The sequence below is a fragment of the Gordionus sp. m RMFG-2023 genome, chromosome 5 (genome assembly GCF_954871325.1).
Source record: "Gordionus sp. m RMFG-2023 chromosome 5, tfGorSpeb1-WG-v2, whole genome shotgun sequence".
NCBI classification, from domain to species: Eukaryota; Metazoa; Nematomorpha; class Gordioida; order Chordodea; family Parachordodidae; genus Gordionus; species Gordionus sp. m RMFG-2023.
In genome coordinates this window covers 9,369,150-9,388,033 of record NC_088779.1, presented here as the reverse complement: position 1 = coordinate 9,388,033, position 18,884 = coordinate 9,369,150, and the positions used below count along the sequence as shown (strand labels likewise).

The window sequence follows — 18,884 nt, the reverse complement described above, 5'->3', positions numbered from 1 at the left end:
TTGTTACATTAATGGATTAATAATCAATTGACAAATTTATTATATACTAAAAATTGTTCTTTGAGTCGAGATTTATAATTTTTAACATGAAATAAAGAAATAAAATATGATATTTTTGACTAAAAATAATAAAATCCAACAATATATTAAATTTTTTTTTATCTTATTTACTTTTGAAAAATCTCTCGGATATTGCTGCGATTGGTTACCTATTAATAGGGAAAATTTAATTAGACGTTAGATAGATTTAAAACCATATTCTATTAAACTTAAAACCCCTTTTTGCATAGTTTTTGTATAAAATTTTATCATGTCGATATTTGACAGATGATATAACATATGTTATAGTGATACTTTTTAGTATAATTTTTCTCAAATGAGTGCAAATTTTAAAAAATTTTCTCGAGATATTTTGATACATTTTCAAAAATTATATAATAACCCATCATATAAGAAACATGATTGGAAAACGTATAAAATGAATATAGAAACTTTTCTTTTAAAGAAAAAGATTTTTAAAAGATCACAATTAGAAGATTTTTGGAAATTTGTAATAAAATATCAAAGCTTCCAAAAAATATTAGACAATGACAAATCTAAGGATTTTATTCGTGAATTAAATATAAAAAAGTTAAATAAGCTGCTTCAAAATTCGAATGCATATCTTAATATATGTAAAATTTTGCATTATCATGTTCAAGGTAGTTTTAAATTTTAAATGTAAATTAATTTATATTTTAGAATTTAAATTCAACTTTCCTTCTGAATATCTTTATGAATTTTTATACATATTATATTGCTACTTTGACTTTCTATTGAAAGAATTTATAAATAAACATGATAAAATAATTAATGCTCAAAAAAATTTACCCATGTTTAAATTTAAAGACAATTTCAAAAATATAGTTCAAAATAATGATGTTATTGTAATTGCTGGAGATACTGGGTGTGGTAAATCAACTCAAGTATCTTTTTTATTTCATAATTGTTTTTATATAATGATCCAAATATAAAAACAGATTCCTCAATATTTGATTGAGTTAGGATTTAAAAACATTACTTGTACTCAACCTAGAAGGATAGCATGTATATCTTTATGTAAAAGAGTGGCATATGAGTTAAAAACTTCAAGTGATATGCAAAATTACATCAACACAACTTTTGGTGATTCATTTTTCACTTTAAATACTGAGACAAATCTTCCTCAAAATAATACTTCTGTAATTGCTATTTAAAATATTTCATAATTATTCTTATGTTTAATTTAAAACAGATAGGATACCAAATAAGATTTGATAAAACCTATTTTTCACATCCTAAAAATATTTTAACCACAAAGAATGAAGATGATTTAACAAGAAAGGATAGTTTTAATAAATTATTATTTATGACTGAAGGAATTCTATTGAGGCAATTGGGCACTGACCCCAATCTTTCAGGCTATGATTGTATATTGATTGATGAAGTTCATGAGAGACATTGTACAACTGACTTTATTCTTGGCTCCCTAAAATGCATTCTTTCCAAATTTAAATTTTCCAAGACAAAGCCTAATTTTAAATTGATATTGATGTCAGCCACAATAAATACACAATTGTTTGTAGACTATTTTGATAAATGTGCCTTTTTACAAGTAAATCACAAAATATTCTTTGAAATTTATATTTATATTAAAAAAGGTTCCTGGACGATTATACCCTATAGAATTAGTTTACGTTCCTCTTAATGATGAATCTAATGTTAGAGATAATAAAGAAATGCTCAAGGTAAATGAATTATGCAATCCTGAACCTTATGTAAGGTTGCTCAAAAGTATTGACCAAAAATATGGGTCACCTCTTAATCAACCTGGTGATGTGTTGATATTTTTGCCTGGAGTTCAGGAAATTAATAATGTAGCTAGTGCCCTTAAAGAATATTCTTTTGATAAAGGATTTCAAGCCAAAGGTATATTCTTAATATTGCAGTAAGTATAATAGTTTTGATAGAAAGATTTAGTAGACATGTTGAAATTGAAAATGCTGACCATAAAACTATGTAACAATGGCAACTAAAAAAATAATAATTAACATTTTATACATAGTTAATGCCCCAGACCCAAACCTAATTGGTAATTCCAACCATTGGGTTATCTTACCTCTTCATGCCTCCCTCTCCACTCATGATCAAGATATGGTTTTTGACATAACACCAGCTGGTTATAGGAAATGCGTTTTGGCCACCAATGTAGCAGAGACTTCGGTTACTATAGATGGTATAAGATTTGTGATTGATAGTGGAAAAGTTAAATTCGATATATGATTTTGTTCATAAAGAAAGAAAAAAGGAAGGAGAAAAAGAAATGATAAACAAAATGTTTTGATTAAATGTTTTTGAAATAAAAATGCAAATGAACCCCTTTTAATATTGTGGATAATGTCAAGTAAAAGAATTTATAGATGAACCTTAATTTATATTCTAAATTAGTTTTTGAATTTTATATAATTTTGATAATAATCAATTTTAATGAATGACAAGGACAATTATAAATTTAAAATAAAATGAGCAAGTAAGACATTACAAAAATAAACTTTCAATAAAATAACAATTTTATTTATCACATAAATCTTTTAAAACATAATATTAGGTAAAAGAATTACATTATGATCCATTGACTAAAATGTCGCGTCTTAAAACCTTTTGGATTAGCAAAGCTGGTGCTGAACAAAGAAAAGGTTATGAAACAATTGTGAATACAATATCAGTAATTAATTTTTTTTCCTATAAATGAATATCAGTCAAGAATAGCATTGATACAATACTTTCTTTCTTTCCATATTTCTTTTTCTCTCCATTTTATAATTTCATGAAAATTGATGGATTGTATAATAAAGGCAATAAGGTTTATATAAATAATATAATTTAAAACGAAATAAATTTTGATAAACAAAATAGATTTTAATTTAGCTGCATTGGTTAATATAACTTTGAACAAATACATTTCCACTACACTTTTCGTTAAACTTTAAATATATACCCTGAAATATTATTATTGTTGAAACACTTCTATTGAATTTGTAGCATAGAAAAAGCAAAGTTTTAAAAAAAATATGCTGGCACCAATATTGCCTTCATGACCATTGTTACCAATGCTAGGAATATTCGGAAGAGAGGTTTTAAAATTATCAAAATTTTGGACATGAAATTAGCCCTAGATATAGCGACGATCCTAATTCGAAATTATTTTCTTGTCAAAAGGCTCCCTTGAAATTTTCCGAGCTCTCATTTCTCCTAGGGTGATATCTTCACTCCTCCCCTCTCCTATTCTTTAATAATTCTTTGTTTTTCATCATTTAATGTAATCTGTAAATATTAACTTGTTAGGTAGAGCAGGCAGAACTGGACCGGGTATTTGCTACCGACTATATGATCACCAAAAACATTTCGAGCAAACTTTCAAGGACTTTTCGCTATCAGAAATATCGAAAGTTCCCATACATTGTTTGGTTCTTCAAATATTGGCCCTTGGTGATGGCTTGCACAAAATTAATCCTGAGTTAACCAATTCTTTTGCCAAAAGTGAAGGAGGTGAAAATGACGCTCTTGATGACAAAGGCGATAATAATGAGAAGTGTATTGGCGAAGAGTTTTTTGGAGGGGATATCAAAAAGTAAAATGTTTCGTAGACCTCACGAGTGCTGTTAAACGTCTCGATGTAAACCGATTTTTTAATATAGCTAACTCAATATTTTAGCCAGAAAAATATTACCTAAGCCTCGAGGTTTCTCTAATAGACGTCCAAACCTTTGTGCCATCTATGACCAAAATCTTCAGGCTTGCATAATATTTTTCTAGATAAAATGTTGAGTTAGCCGTTTTTAAAAATCGTTTCAAATCGAGCCGTTTAACAACACTAGTTATCACTATATATTACTTTGTATTTATTATACTATTATCAACTATGAATTATTGTGTTCATTTTATAAAAAAAAATTTAAATGATTGCTCAATTTTAAATATTATCACTTCTTGCCCGGTTATTTTTTAAAAAAAATTATTGAATATGCACGAATATTCTTAAGTTTGTATAGAAAAAGATGCTAATTAATTTTGCCTCAATAAAAGGCTCAAAATTTTGCCATTTTAAAATGTAATTTAAAAATAAATAAATATTAGATTCCCTTTTATAGAACCACCCGACCCTTCTACTCTCGATGCCTCTATAGCGTATCTGTCTCAACACGGTGCTCTGACAATATTACAAGATGACAAGGTCGAATTGACTAATTATGGTAGACTGTTAGCTCGCTTACCATTAGACATCACCGTAGCTAAAATGCTCATGAACGCTTATTTCCTAAACGTTGATTTTAACAGGTGTTCTATGGTAGTAGATTGGAATATAGAATCATTATTTTTGGGATTGATTATTTTATAATATTATGATATTTACTTCTATCTAAGACTAAAAAAATTTTTTGTAATGTGAATATTCATCTATTCCGGACGCTAATTTTTATATCATTCCGTCAAATTTAGTTATCAGTGTAATTGATTTTATAATATTTAAGGCTATGTCGATATTTTAAATAATAGGTCGAGACCGTTACTCACCGACCAATATTTTTAAAAATTATTGTATATGTAGTCCATGAAGATTTGGAATCTCCATTTTAAATCATTTAACTGAAGGCGGATTGATTTCTAAAATTTGAGACCGGAAATGTATTCCAGAATGTGTTGGGTAATCCAGTTCACGAGTTAAATTTCTCGTTATGAACTTTTATGGATTTTTTTGAAAAAAATTATATTTTGGAAATAAGTAGTTCAAAAGTTGATGGCTAAATTGTCCGAAATTTACAATAAATAATGGGTACTCCGTGTACATTTCCGGTCGAATCAGATTTCCAATTTGAAAGCTCAATCCGCCTTCAGTAAATAATTTAAAATTGAGAAATTCCGAATTCCCAGGAATTCCACATCACGATACAGCATAGCATATATAATTTCTTTTATTTACATAATTCCCTAATAATAGTGAATATATTTTTAAAAAAGCCAAAATTTATTTATTTTTAATGTTTGAAAAAATCATATTAAAAATCGGATATTATTATTTTTTGTTATATATGCTGCAGGATGTAAATAATTTGAAAATATTTAACGGGATCTTTCAGGACCATATTTTTAATTGAAGGTTGACTTGGAAAGAAAGAAAATAATTTGTGGATCGGTACAGTTAATAATATGATTATTAATGATTGACCTCAGGTCTTATCGATTAAAGCACGGTGTTATAAAATATTTTTTATTTTTGGCCATTCTTGGGAAAAAATAAGATCTTTCTTAATTATATAAATATTGTATACATGCCTGCATCCTTTCCCGTCCAAGTCATGATGAATTAATCTAAATCATTATTTCAAATATCAAAAATATCATTATACAAATAACAAAGCACCACGAAGCTTATCGATATAACCTTGACACTATCTGCCATTTTCAGTATAAGATCCATTTTTAACGCTAAAGCTAATAGAGATGTTAAAGCGTTTTGCGCGCGTCAATCCTTGCAATCGCCTCAACACGGGGATCCCTTTACCCTATTCAACCTTTTCAATCACTGGATCAAGGTATACATTAATATGAATTTCATAGTTTAACAATTTTAAATCATTGGATTGCCTAAAAAAATGATTTAATTTACTTTATATCATGCTCACATTCTAATTTGATGTGCTCATGAATATCATTTATCCATTTTTTTTGGTAAATAATGCAAGGTAACATGGATTGGTGACAACTTTTGTAAAGAGATATTAATTAATACAAATTCGTCAGTGTATACATTGTATTAACACGTGACCTTTTTTTAGATTTGGATAAGCTACCAATGGAAAATATAATTGCTTGTTGTAATAATGATCTAAACCGAAAGCTGGCCGAATTTTTTGGTTAACCAAATAAGATAAAAACGTCATTCATAAATTAGAAGCAAATTTTATAAAATATTATTTATATTTGGTTTTCTGACAGCTACCTTTCTATAAAAATATGTATTTTTAAAATAATATTTTTTTTTACCGATTTCGAGTTATTATGAGATTGCATAGTTTTGTTTGATTATACAATGGTTGTATCCGTGATTTTAATTATGTTAGCCAGACTATGACGTCCCCTTTACTTACGAAGGTGAGCAGTGTATATTTATTCTGAATTAGTTGTATTTAATTGAAGTAATCATCGTATTATCACTTCTATTTACATACACCAATGTTATCTTTTTTAAAAAACATAATTTTAAGTTAAAAATCGAAGACATTGATTATTCCAGCGCCTATATGAACCCTTATGATAATAAAAGATCTAATCGCGATCACAATAAGTCTAACCAAGATTCCAACTCGAGTAACAGAGCCAAAAGATGGTGTCGAAAGGTGGGGGTCGAGGAACAACGTCTTTATGAAGTTTTAAAACTCAGGAAACAGTTTGGTTCTCTGATGAAACGGGAATTTTCGAATAAACGTCAGGACATTAGTCATGATAATGTCGAAGCATCAGCTGATAAACCTGAGATAGGAATTATCAAAAGACTCAAACGGGAAAGACTCACTAAGAGTGGTAGAGTTAAGGTATGGTTGATATTTTTAAATTTGATTAGCCATGGTTGCCCGTCCTAAATTACGCTGAATCAGAGATCCCCATTTTTAAATAATTTGGTTTAAAAATATGTGTAACTTTCTAATTACGAAAGATCAAAGCTTGCCTTTGTTATAATTTAACAATGTCTCCTTGTTTATCATGACAATTCCAGTTTTCATTTGTCGACATTTTGGAGGTGTAATTGTGGCTCATTGTTATTACATGTTTAGTAAAAAAAAATATTATTCAGAAATATATCGGATTTTTTACCGATACTGTATTACTAAATTTTATTATAAGATTCGAATTCAAACTATTTACAGCAGTTTTATTGGTGAGCGATCATGCCACCTGGATTAGTTAGTACTATACGAACTATATTTTTAATACATAACAAAACATATCTAAAATTAATTTTGAAAAGTTTTTTTTAATTCAAAGGAGGGTAAAGTGAACCTCCTACGGATAATATTATCGCCATACAATTTTACCAATAATGGACGTCGAACTGTTTGAAAAAAAATTTATGAGCAAAAGATTTCTTTTTAAAAAAAAAACTTTTATAAGTGAATATTTTGTAATTTTTATACATAAAAAAAGATGAAATTACAATTTTTTTTTCAAACTCTGCAACAATGATCAAATTAAAATAGCCCACCTTGACATGGTTTTATCATTAATAGGTAGGAAGTCGGTTGGAATAGAATTTGTTATTTAAACAGGAGACTATTACGAAAATGTTAACATAAATTTATCTTAATCTATTTTACCATTTAATCAATTTAATAACTAGGTACTTAAAATCAGAGACAAAGAGACCGCCGGACATGATAACAAAGCGCATTCAAAAGAGGATACATCCGGCGCAGAGGAAATCGATTCTTCTTCCGATATAGATATCGAAGATATGGAACTGAAATATGTCCAAAATGATGATATCAAAGTTATGCAAAACTTCATAAGTCTATTCATTTAAAAATCTTGAATTTCGAGATGAAGGGCATAGGCATGTGTTTAAAGCTTATAAAATAATGATTAACATGAATGGTTTTAGCGCAATACTATCTCACCGGGGTTAAATGGCCATTTAGGCTGACTGACCATATTCTCTTAACTTTGCGTTATTCAATTGAATTAATTTTTCTTAATGGCCGACATGTGTATATTGATTATTTATGCATTTATTCGGTTGATAGGCCTAATAAAAAAAATTGTTTTTAGAAGGGCACAAATAACGACCGAATTAACTAGTTAATTTACAAGTTACTTATTAATATTTCATTCATTATATTTATAATCTCAAAATTAATAATTTATTTGTAATTTTATAGTCTGCTCTATATGTAAATCATTTTATTTTTGTTTAAATTTTTATGAAACTTTTACCGCTAATATATACTCTAGCAGCCCATGCTGATTTACAAGGATCTCAAATAAATGATATATTTAGAATCGCCATGATAAATAATGATTTCAAAACTCATTTAAGGAATTATTAAATGATGACACAATTCTATAAATATATGGGGATGAATATTTCAATCTATAATTATATTTTAAATGATCGCATCATTTATGCAAAATATCTACAAGATTACAATATCCAATTTGCATGTTTGCTCACATAAATATAATTCAAACTGATATGTATCGTTATTTAGAAAATTAAATAAGTGACAAATTCTTAATTTCTTCTTTACACAGTCTAAAACTTAATGCTATTTTCAGATAAATCTTTTTTTTAAAGCGAAGTTTCATCAATTTTTCTTAATTTTCAAACAAATAATAAATTTTCGAATTTTTTGCTTAATATAAATTTGCTGCCATTTAATTCATTAATAAAAATAAAAAAAGAGGCGAATTCCTATGTTAGTTTTTAAAAAATTTTTTTTTATTATATGCGAAATAAAAAATAAATTCGATATATCCAACTTTGTTTGGACATAAAAAAAATTTGTTCAAAACGCGCTTAGGGAGCCCCTAAAATAACGACTTGCCTGGAAATAGCTTAAGGATAATTATACAAACAAGTAGTTTGAATGCACTATTTCTCTAGACAAAAATAAATAATAAAGAATAAGAATTTACCAGGGGTATTAATGACATTTTTTTTATTAGATTTATCAATCGAATAGATGAATATTTATAAAATACTAGTTATAAATATGCACTTTTGACTAATTTTTAAATACAATTTTTTAAAATATCGAATTAGAAATTATACGTTCCCGAAATGAATTCCGAAGATATAGCAATGGTTAAATTCGTATTGTTGTCAGGATTTTATCCTCACATAGCAATCCCTGACCAGTTTGATACTTTTAAAAGAGGATCCGATTTGATCTACCATACGAAGGTTTGCCAATGACTCAATTAACTTTTTTTCCCCTTCAAATATTCCTTATTAACTCATCAGATGGAATTTAAATATACTAAAATCAATTAATTATTTTGCATGCTTCGGGCCTATTATTATCGCTTCAATTATTGTTGCTAATAAGTTTTTTAAAATTTTATCTATCTTATTATAATATGCATGTTTTTCCAAAACTACTAATCTTACGGTCAGGAAAAACCATTCGTTGCCATTCACCCTCATTCATCGTTAACCCTTGAACCAGAGTTATACTTAGCTAAAGGACCCCAATCTGATACAATTTTACTATCTTACGCCTCTTTATTAGAAACGACTGCCAAGCCAAATTTGCTGAACCCACTCACTCTGCAGCACCCATTCCCTTACATGAACATATTTTGCGATTCCATCATTATGGCTGTTAAAGATCTTGGAAGGTTTCTATGAAAAAAATTCACCTATTTTTGTGATATAAAGAGTTGATTGAGTTACCTCATGACTCGCGTAGAAAATTCTCAAATCATGTTTAATATAAATAATAGTCGATTTTAAATCTTAATTTGATTATTTTTGAATTATTTTAAAATTATCATTTGCATAATTACTATAAATGTAAAAACATTATACGTTTAAATTTGTTTAAATTCATTTAAGTATTACTATTATCTTATAAAAATTAATATTTCAAGCTCGTCTGTTGATAAAATGGCCATAGAGATCATATACGATAACTGGTGTCTCCTAAAATTTAAGGGAGAACTAGCATTCAATAAAGTTGTATCTTCACTCTGTGTAGCCTTAGCTATTCGTCAGCTTTTCGAGATTTTGAGAGATAAATTGACTCTAGCCCATTCATTACCTTGTATCGAGGCAGAAAAGGATGAAATTAATGTTGAGGGTATGTAATTAAATATATTAGAAAAGGAAATATTTTAATGACTATATTTAAAATATAATTTAAAACGTAAAATATAATATGAATGATCTTCATTAACCTCAACAGTTTAGAAAACTTGCTTAACTATCCATATAGCAGCACAAACTGTAGATCTAAAAATTTGATAAATACCTACAATAAAATTGAATCCATAATTTCCTCAAATATTTTTTGGCAACTATTGATATAAAAAAAGCCCACTTTATATCATCCCTAGCAAATAAGATCCTAGATTAGGAATTAGTATATAAACTCATTGACAAATCTTCATACTAAATGTAAGCAAATTATATATCAATATAACTATATCAATAACAAAAAGAAGAAAAAAAGGAAAGAAAATTAGGATAAAATTTTAAAAAGAAATTCAAGTGTCTACTATAAATTAAATTATGTAGAACCAATATTCCATGCTTCCTAGTAGAGTCAGGGCCGAAGATAATATCATCAATAAAATATAGGTCCGACCCATGACCCGAAAAAATCTTCCCTACTTTACCTGATTGAAAAAATGTATTTTTTTTTTAAAAAAATTTAAAAAAACAATGGTAAGAAATTCTTATAATAATTTTTGTAAATAATTAAAATAAACATATTAAATTATTAGAGTTTATTGATGAATATTTAAATTATAATGCATAAAATTAAAATAGAGGATAAAATAAATTTTTTGAGAACTTCCTCTATAAGCATTTTTTATAATTCGGGTCAGCTGCTATTGGGCCGCGGGCGTTTGGCAGGAAAATTTTGATTTTGTAGGTCTCTACTATCTACTCCACGTAGATTTTTCTACGCATTCAAGCTCCGTTATTAAGCTTATTCAAGAATATGTCTATATTTTCTTATTTTGATAATATAAAAGATAGGATTATTTTTTATAAAAACAAGCAAAACGGGCAGTATTTACTTATCTATTAACAATAAATCTTGTATATTTTTGATATATAATTATGGCAAATTTTTTATTAAAATATTTTAAATGAAAGTGTTTAAAGTGATAAAATTGACATTCAAATGAACTAATATATAAACAATTTTGCAAAATGGAAATAAAACAATTGCCACATTAACATTATTTCAAATAAACTCCCTATAAGGCGAAAGAATATCGATTGGAAAATCAGGTGTTCAATTTCATAACAGGTTTATTCTAATCTCAGGATGTTAAGATGATCATATTATATTTCTTAATTTTAATTTACATTTTTATAGATAAAATAATTATGATTTCAAATAACTTAATTTTTTTACGGTATAAAATATAATATTATTAGATAAAAACTTTTAGCAAAATTACATTTTTTATCTGATTCAATTCAACTATTTTCAGCTTGTGATTTATTGTTTGATATTGAACATTTTATATTTTAAACAGAGTTTAAGAGGAAAAAAAAATTTTCGAAGTAATTTTGAAGTTTTCGCCCAAAACTTTGAGCAAAAAAATCTTTGAAGATCGCAAAATTAAGATTTTTTGTTAAAATAATTAGTGTCACCACGAAAGATTTTTTATGCATAAAAATTAACAAGAGATTAACATAATAAGAATTTGGAATTTTAACTGAATTTTGATCAAAAATCCTTACACATAAGCATTCTCAAAAATGTTTTTTTGATATGAATTCAAAAATTTTTGAAGATTTATTTTTATTATAATATAAAAATTTACCATCATGAAAAATTTAAACTACTATATAGAAGCTTGATAATACTTTCTTTATTTTGGCGACCGCAGAGAAAAGTACCATGGGTCAAAAAGTTGCATCAAATGACATAAACGTTCGGGTCCTACATAATATGATCAATTCCAACCTTTCAAATTTTACCGACATGGCTTATACCGTTAAAAAGGTGGGAGGTCACTCATTTCGCCCAGAAAATGTATCGTTAATTCCAACGACTACTCATATTCGTACGCAGAGCAGAGACGTCGGCGATTTACAAAATTGTGTCACTGCTTTGTTAGAAAATCCGACATCTCTCGAACATACTTTCCCTTACTTCCAAATATCCCTCGATAGCGAAGAAATCAACTCCATTACGCAACCCTTTAACTGCGATAAATGTCACGAATTTAAAGGCGAGAATAATCAATGTATAAATTCACACATCTTAAAGGTTTACATGGAACATCTAATCGGGTGCAACATTAAGTTGGCCTTGGTTAAGTTGGACTCTAAGCTTACATACGATAATTTCAATGAGTTTAGTCTAAAAGATTTAGGTAAAGGTGTTAAAAATGAAAATATATTTTACTGCGAAGCCTGTGGAAAGAATTTTACAAATTTTACCAAAATCGATATCTTGCGACACAAAAAAACGCATCCGTCTTGATCATATTTATAAGAAAATTTCTTGTAATGTTGGACAAGTTTTCTAAAAAACGTTTATTTAAAATTTGGATACGGAAAAATTAAAATGATGTTATAATATGTAATATAATAATTTTTTGTATTTCGCTGATTATAATCATTTAAATTTAGCAAACGTGTTTTGAATTTGAAATAATATATTAATTTTTTTTTTTGAAAATGTAAATCTCAATTTTGTCTAAATAATTGTAATATTTAAGAAAGTAAATAAAAAGAAAAGATGTAAATTGATTAAATCTAAGGGCATATCTATCTAATTTGGCCACTATTAAGGTTTTCTCTCTTTTGACTCTAGTCAAATATTCCTACATGTCATTTATTTTAAATATCTTATCATAATAACGTTTAAAAAAAATTGCATTTAAAGCATTATTGCAAATTTATGAAAAGTTTTCAATATCTTTATTTTTTAATTTGAAAATATCTGATCGAAATTTGTGGAAATTATTAAATGTCATAATTAATTTAGTTTTTTTTTAATTATGACAAAAATAATATTTAAGTTTGATTTTCCCTCCAAGGAGAAATTTTTTAAAAAATAAAAGGGAACTATCAAAATTTATCGACTATAACGGGTCTAAAGGCGATTTTTAAATTTTAAAATTCTGATTTAACCGAAATGTATTAGCAATATAGAAATAACCACACTGGGAATTTGATACAAGTTTGCCTTTAACTTTGCACCTCTCTTGAGCTTAACTTTATATAAAATACTTTATTGATTTTTCATATAAATATAAAAATACACAGAAATTTGTCTAAATTGTCTCAAATTAGTGCGGGAACTCTATAAATGTTAGAGCTTTCCCGAAATCAGGTTTTTTTGAATTTAAAAATCGCTTTCAAGTAGATATTGAAAGATTACATATCCCTTTATGATATTTATAATTTTAACTATATCTATAAAAAATTTTAAGAAAAACATAGGCAAAAAATTGAAAGTCGTTATAAAACAGAATCTATACATTGATTTTTTAAAATATATAGTAGATCAAGATATATTTTAAAAATTAAGTTGGACATTTCCCGCTTCAATTTTATATTATCTATCCCATAGGTACATATATGACACAATTTTTCTTATCAACTTGTAGGATTAAATGTACAAAATTTTTGAATAATATCATTTTTCTTTTATATACAAGTTTTTCCCCATTTAAAGTATAGGAAATTAAAATTTGAAACAACTGTTTTGATAAATAATGGAGGTTATAAAAGTGACAATTATAAGCTTTCCACAGAGCTTAGAATTTGAACAAAAAATAGGTACCGATTGAATATATTTATACAATGATTCCGGCAATTAAAATTTTTAGAAGTGGGCTTCGGATACAATTTGGCGCAGTTCTGAGAGTTTAGCTCATTTTCCAAGCTCTGTTAAAGCAAACTAAAAAAATCTAGAATAAACCCTTTGAAATGAATCAGACATCATTTTAAGCAAGCTTGCATTTTTGTTAGAACCGGTCCATGGAAATTTTACAAAGGATTTCGACTAGAAACTGTTTTCTGTTACATTTCCGCTGAGTTTTATCTATGAAACTGCTAAAACTTTTTAAGCGGAAGCGTGGTGCGGCGGCGCACAGGTCAAGCCCCACTTTATAAATCTAATAAAGTTATTACATCATACCTCGCATTCGGGCTTTTTAAAATGACTTAGAATATTTTATTCTTTTTGAAAATTTGAAACAAATAGAAATTATTCGTTTTATTCTAATACCAATAATAAATTTTTTATATTTAATAAATTGAATAATTTAAAAAAATATTTGAAATAAAAATTTTAGCTAGATTTTATTAATATAATTAAAAATTTTTATAATAGTATCCGCCTCTAACCTTAATTTAAGGTATAAATTGATAAATAAATATAAATTCATTTTTAAAAAACAAAAAAATTGCGGAAATGGATAATTATTTTTCTTTATAATATTACTTCTTAACAGTTTTTTAATGTTTTTAACAAAAAATCTTTAATGAAAAATTGAGCAAATTTTTGCTCCTTAAAAATATGAACCAAAATCTTTGTAGATCATACACATATTTTTTTTATAAGAATAATTTCAAAATATGATCAAAAATTAGCGTTAACATTCTAAAAAAAATTTCTAAAATTTTTTCGATCTTTGAATTTTTTTTTTATTTAACCCTTCTTTTAGTTCGCGGTAATAGCTCTTCAAATCCAATTTTTATTTGTAAGCTCAATTTTTAAAATATTTTAGGATCAGGCGCGTACGCAGCGGGGAGAGACAGGGGAACAAATCCCCCCCCCCCCCCCCAAAAGCCAAAAAATGCAGATGCCGGATTATATTTTTTAAAAATATTATTGTTAATATTAATTTATATATCTGTTAATATTTATTCCTATCTCACATATATATTTAATATTTAATTACATTTATTTTTCACATTGATCTACTTAATTTTATCAATTAATTTCGATTTCAAATTTTCCTTGGCGTAATATTTACCTATTACTTTCAAATTCTAGTGGCATAATATTTATCTAAATCTCTAGTCAAATAATAATTATCCCTGAAACTCCTTGGTCCAACAAGGAGAAAGAAATTGCAAGCTTGTCCAACGAGATCTTCCGCCATCAAGCAGTAACAGCTTTTAGAAGAGCCGATTATTAATGCTATTACTGAAATATTACAATGGCTTGAAAGAAATATTTCCTCAGAAGCTATAAAATTATTGGATTCAATACTTATTCCAAATTTTTTTTCTCATTAGAATGTCTTATTTAATTATACAACTATTTTATGTAATACTTTTCAAAAATATGACATTGACTTGATTAAGGAGATGGAATAGCGCAGAGCATTTTATTAGAACTCAAGGAAATTAGAGCTAATGTTGATTCATATTTTAAATGTTATTGTCGAGTCAAAAGCAGAGCTATATGTGTTTAATATTTGTCCCCCTCGACTTGCAGCAAACAAGCTCATCGTCAAAACATTAATAAAGGATCAATGTCCCCTCTCTTAGATACATTTATAACCCAAATAAATGAATGGTTTTTAATTCATCATTCAGCACTTACCAATCTGCAGATATTACTTCCACAAAAACCTTCCCAACCTTTTTCAGATGGTGATAGAAAAAAAATAAATATTTGTTTAATTTTTATCATGAAGATGTTAAAGTATCTTATGATGCCTTATTAGCTGAATGACTATGGTTGATACAATCCCAAAAAATGCTATGGATGCTTTGCATTATTTCAAACACATTTTATATTATATTCCCAATGTATTAAAATGGTTATATAAATATTAGCAACTCTTCCCATTAGTAAACTAATGAGAGAACATCCTCTTTTTTAAGAAGAATAAAAGAGCCCTGCAGAGATACCAATTGCAGGATACGGCCCGGATTTTTTTTTAAATTTTTTATATTTTCAAATTCGGCCCGAATTTTTTTAAAATAAATTATATTTACTTTTGATTTTTATAGCTAATAATGGCGATTTCAAATATTTGGTTTTAAAATATACAGCCCGGCTTGGATATTTTTTTAAAAAAAATTTCAGGCCCAGCCCGGGTGTTTTTTTAAAAAAAATTTGGGCCCGGCCCGAGTGTATTTTAAAAAAATTGAGATACGGTCCGGCCTGGAGGCCGGGCCTGCAAGTCTCCGAAAAACATACCTATGAAATGAAGTACAACTTCTGAAAATTCATTAAATGGTTTGGATCTTTTGAATATTCATAGGCATTGAATGCCAAGCAAGGATGAGATAATTGAAAAATTAGCTCAAAATATACAAAATACAATTATTCCTAAGAAACATTTTGTGATATTTCCAACATTTAAATTTTTTATACTTTATATATAAATTTTTAAGGCTAAAATATCTAAATTTAAAATCTTGGTCATTTAAGTGATTCATATGGTGGTTATATTTTTATTTTATAATTCACATTTATTTTATAGTTTTTCAATGTCGGTATATATATAATTTTTTTCTAATTCACATAATTTTGTATTAGAAAAGTTATTATTCTTAATAAATTTATGTATAATATTTCTTAAAAAAATTTATTATACCCCCCCCCCCCCCAGACCAAATTCCTGCGTACGCACCTGTTTAAGATTGATCCTACCCCATTAAATTTACACGTGCCCAGTCGGAATTTTTATTTATTCTAAGTCTCGAACCCCTGACATTTTTTTTTTTTAAATTTACGGGGTGCTTAAAAGCTAATTTAATTATGAGGTTCTTTATAAAAGATAACGCTCAAAAAGGTTAATGCAATGTTTTGTTTAATCAATGCTTATAAATCAACGATAAATTTTTCTAGGGATGCTATGTTTATTTCAGGACTGAAGCTTCTCACCCCCCCCCCCCTCTATTCTGAAACCAATGCCCGAACCTGAATTTTATATTGCCTATGTTTTTAATTGAAAAAGAAAATTTAAAAAAAATTCACTAATTGTCTTGTCCTTTAATCCTAGTTTTATTTTAATACTTTATTACTCTTAAAAAAAATAGTTTAAATCTACCAAACCTCTCTCCCTCCCTATCCAGGCCTTATTTTATAAAAATATCTTTAATTTTCTCACCCATCCCCAATATTTCATTTTTTTAACCCACCCATTGCTGATCTCTTATCTATCATGCGATGGGGGGAAAAGGTTATTTGTATATCAAAAATAATACATGATTTTTGTTGTTGTTTTCTTAACTATTGTATTATAATATATCAGGTTATATTTTATATTATCTCAATTCATTAAGATAACAAATTCTCTCAACCACGCTATTCTAAAAATAAACTTTCATATCATACAATTAGTGCATAAATAGGCAAAATTTTTATCATCATTCATGCTTTTCTAAATAATGTGAGGATTTTATTTTACGATACAATTTATTATTCTTTTTGCTCCTTTATTCAAAATTTATTTTAAAAAATAAATAAAATAATAGCTCTAAAAATAATAATTTTTATTTACCTCAAAAATTCTGCTGAATTTTACCCATCTTACCTATGATACGCCTTAAAATGAATAAAATTTAAATCATTAATTCATAAATAACAAATTTATAATAAAATAAAAAACAATATTTATTATACTCTTATATTGTTAAAAGTTGCTTTAGTAACTACTTACAGTTACTAGTTACATTTATTTTCAAAAGAAACTTGTTCGTTACATTTCAAAAGTAAATTTAGTTACATTTCAAAAGTTAACATTTTAGTCTATTTTATAAATTAATTTTAATATGAACCTTTTAGTATGCAGAATAATTTTGCTTTTTAAACCTTTATGAGTGAAATATGATTTTAAAAAAATCAAGAAAAAAAGTACAATATTCTCATTAAAATTTGGGTTTAGTGAATTTTTACTTGACTTTATTAATTAATAATAAACTATTTTCATAATTATTTCTGAAAGATGGGCTCTTTTCTCTATCCAAATATAGACTACACAAACTTTACATAGGAGCGCTCGATATATGATAAATAGCAGTAATGTAAACAGGCACGGGCAAATAAAACATTTTATATGTAAGACCACACCATCTACAAAAACAAATATAATTTATCAAAAAATAATTTAGAAATGATTTCGTTCGGATTACAAAGGTTTGTAAAAAAATTTGGATTACATTTGAAATATATGCTTTTATTCAATTTTTTTCTCTTAAAAAATATAAATTGTAAAAAAAAAAATCAAAGAATTGATAACCCTAGGTATTTGAGATCATATAAATAATTATTTAAGATATTTAAGATATTTAATTATTATTAAATATTATAATAATTATAGGAAACAATGTTAAGAATCGAGAGGTGATGGGTAAACGAAAGATAGGAAGAACCCCCAATCAATACCCACAAAGTTAAAGAAAATATCATAAAATATATACACGTGATTTATAGCGCTTATGCCCTTTATCGGTGAAGGTTCAACAGAGCTACGGTAGGTATTCCTCATTTCTACCTAACCAGATTATAAATTGAATGAAAAATTAAAAATGCGGAGCCCTCTACACGTTTGCGGGCAAGCCGCTTGTAATTGTACGTACAACAGTCCAAGAACTGTTATTTAAACGACCATAGGCTAAGAAGAGAAGAGTTGGTCAAAATAAAAGTCCATGCCCGAGAACTCAATATAATTTAATTACCTTAAGGGTCGGTGTGGATTTTAAGTTTAAATTCCTTAGTGTAAGTTTAAAATGATTACTATTGAATATTGATATTGAGAATGTTCTATCAAATGAATTTTGATTTATCCCAAATAAACAAAATTTAATATATATATATACTATTTAACTTCTGGTGAAATAAGATGTTGAATTTTAATATTCTAGTTCTTTTAATATGGCTGGTAAAGTTCGATATCAAATTCTTGATCTTGATATTTTCTTATTTGCATTTGTAGCATCCACTTGCACCGGAAAACGTCAAGTTAAGAATTTAAAAATATAAATTGAATAAATTGGTTGATTGTATGAATAATATAAAAAAAAGAAATCCACCCGAAAAGGTGAAAAATTAAAAAAAAATATTTAGTAATAATAAGTCCATAGACGTATCCAGAATTTTCCTATGGAGAATGGAAAACACTATTACGTGAGGTCTTACACCATAACT

General features: G+C 27.0%; 1 protein-coding gene across 1 annotated transcript; it reads left to right on the top strand.

Moving 5' to 3' along the window:
* The first annotated feature begins 844 nt into the window (after nt 1-844).
* Nucleotides 845-12,288, top strand: LOC135929422 (probable ATP-dependent RNA helicase DHX34). Its single transcript, XM_065465990.1, has 15 exons — nt 845-965; nt 1,020-1,220; nt 1,274-1,633; nt 1,680-1,947; nt 2,084-2,283; nt 2,627-2,714; nt 3,364-3,649; nt 4,156-4,356; nt 5,438-5,612; nt 6,285-6,611; nt 7,415-7,564; nt 8,837-8,977; nt 9,191-9,414; nt 9,667-9,875; nt 11,647-12,288. Exons 1-15 carry the CDS (start codon nt 873-875, stop codon nt 12,243-12,245), a joined length of 3,522 nt encoding a protein of 1,173 aa, XP_065322062.1. The 5' UTR covers nt 845-872; the 3' UTR covers nt 12,246-12,288.
* Nucleotides 12,289-18,884: the final 6,596 nt, after the last annotated feature.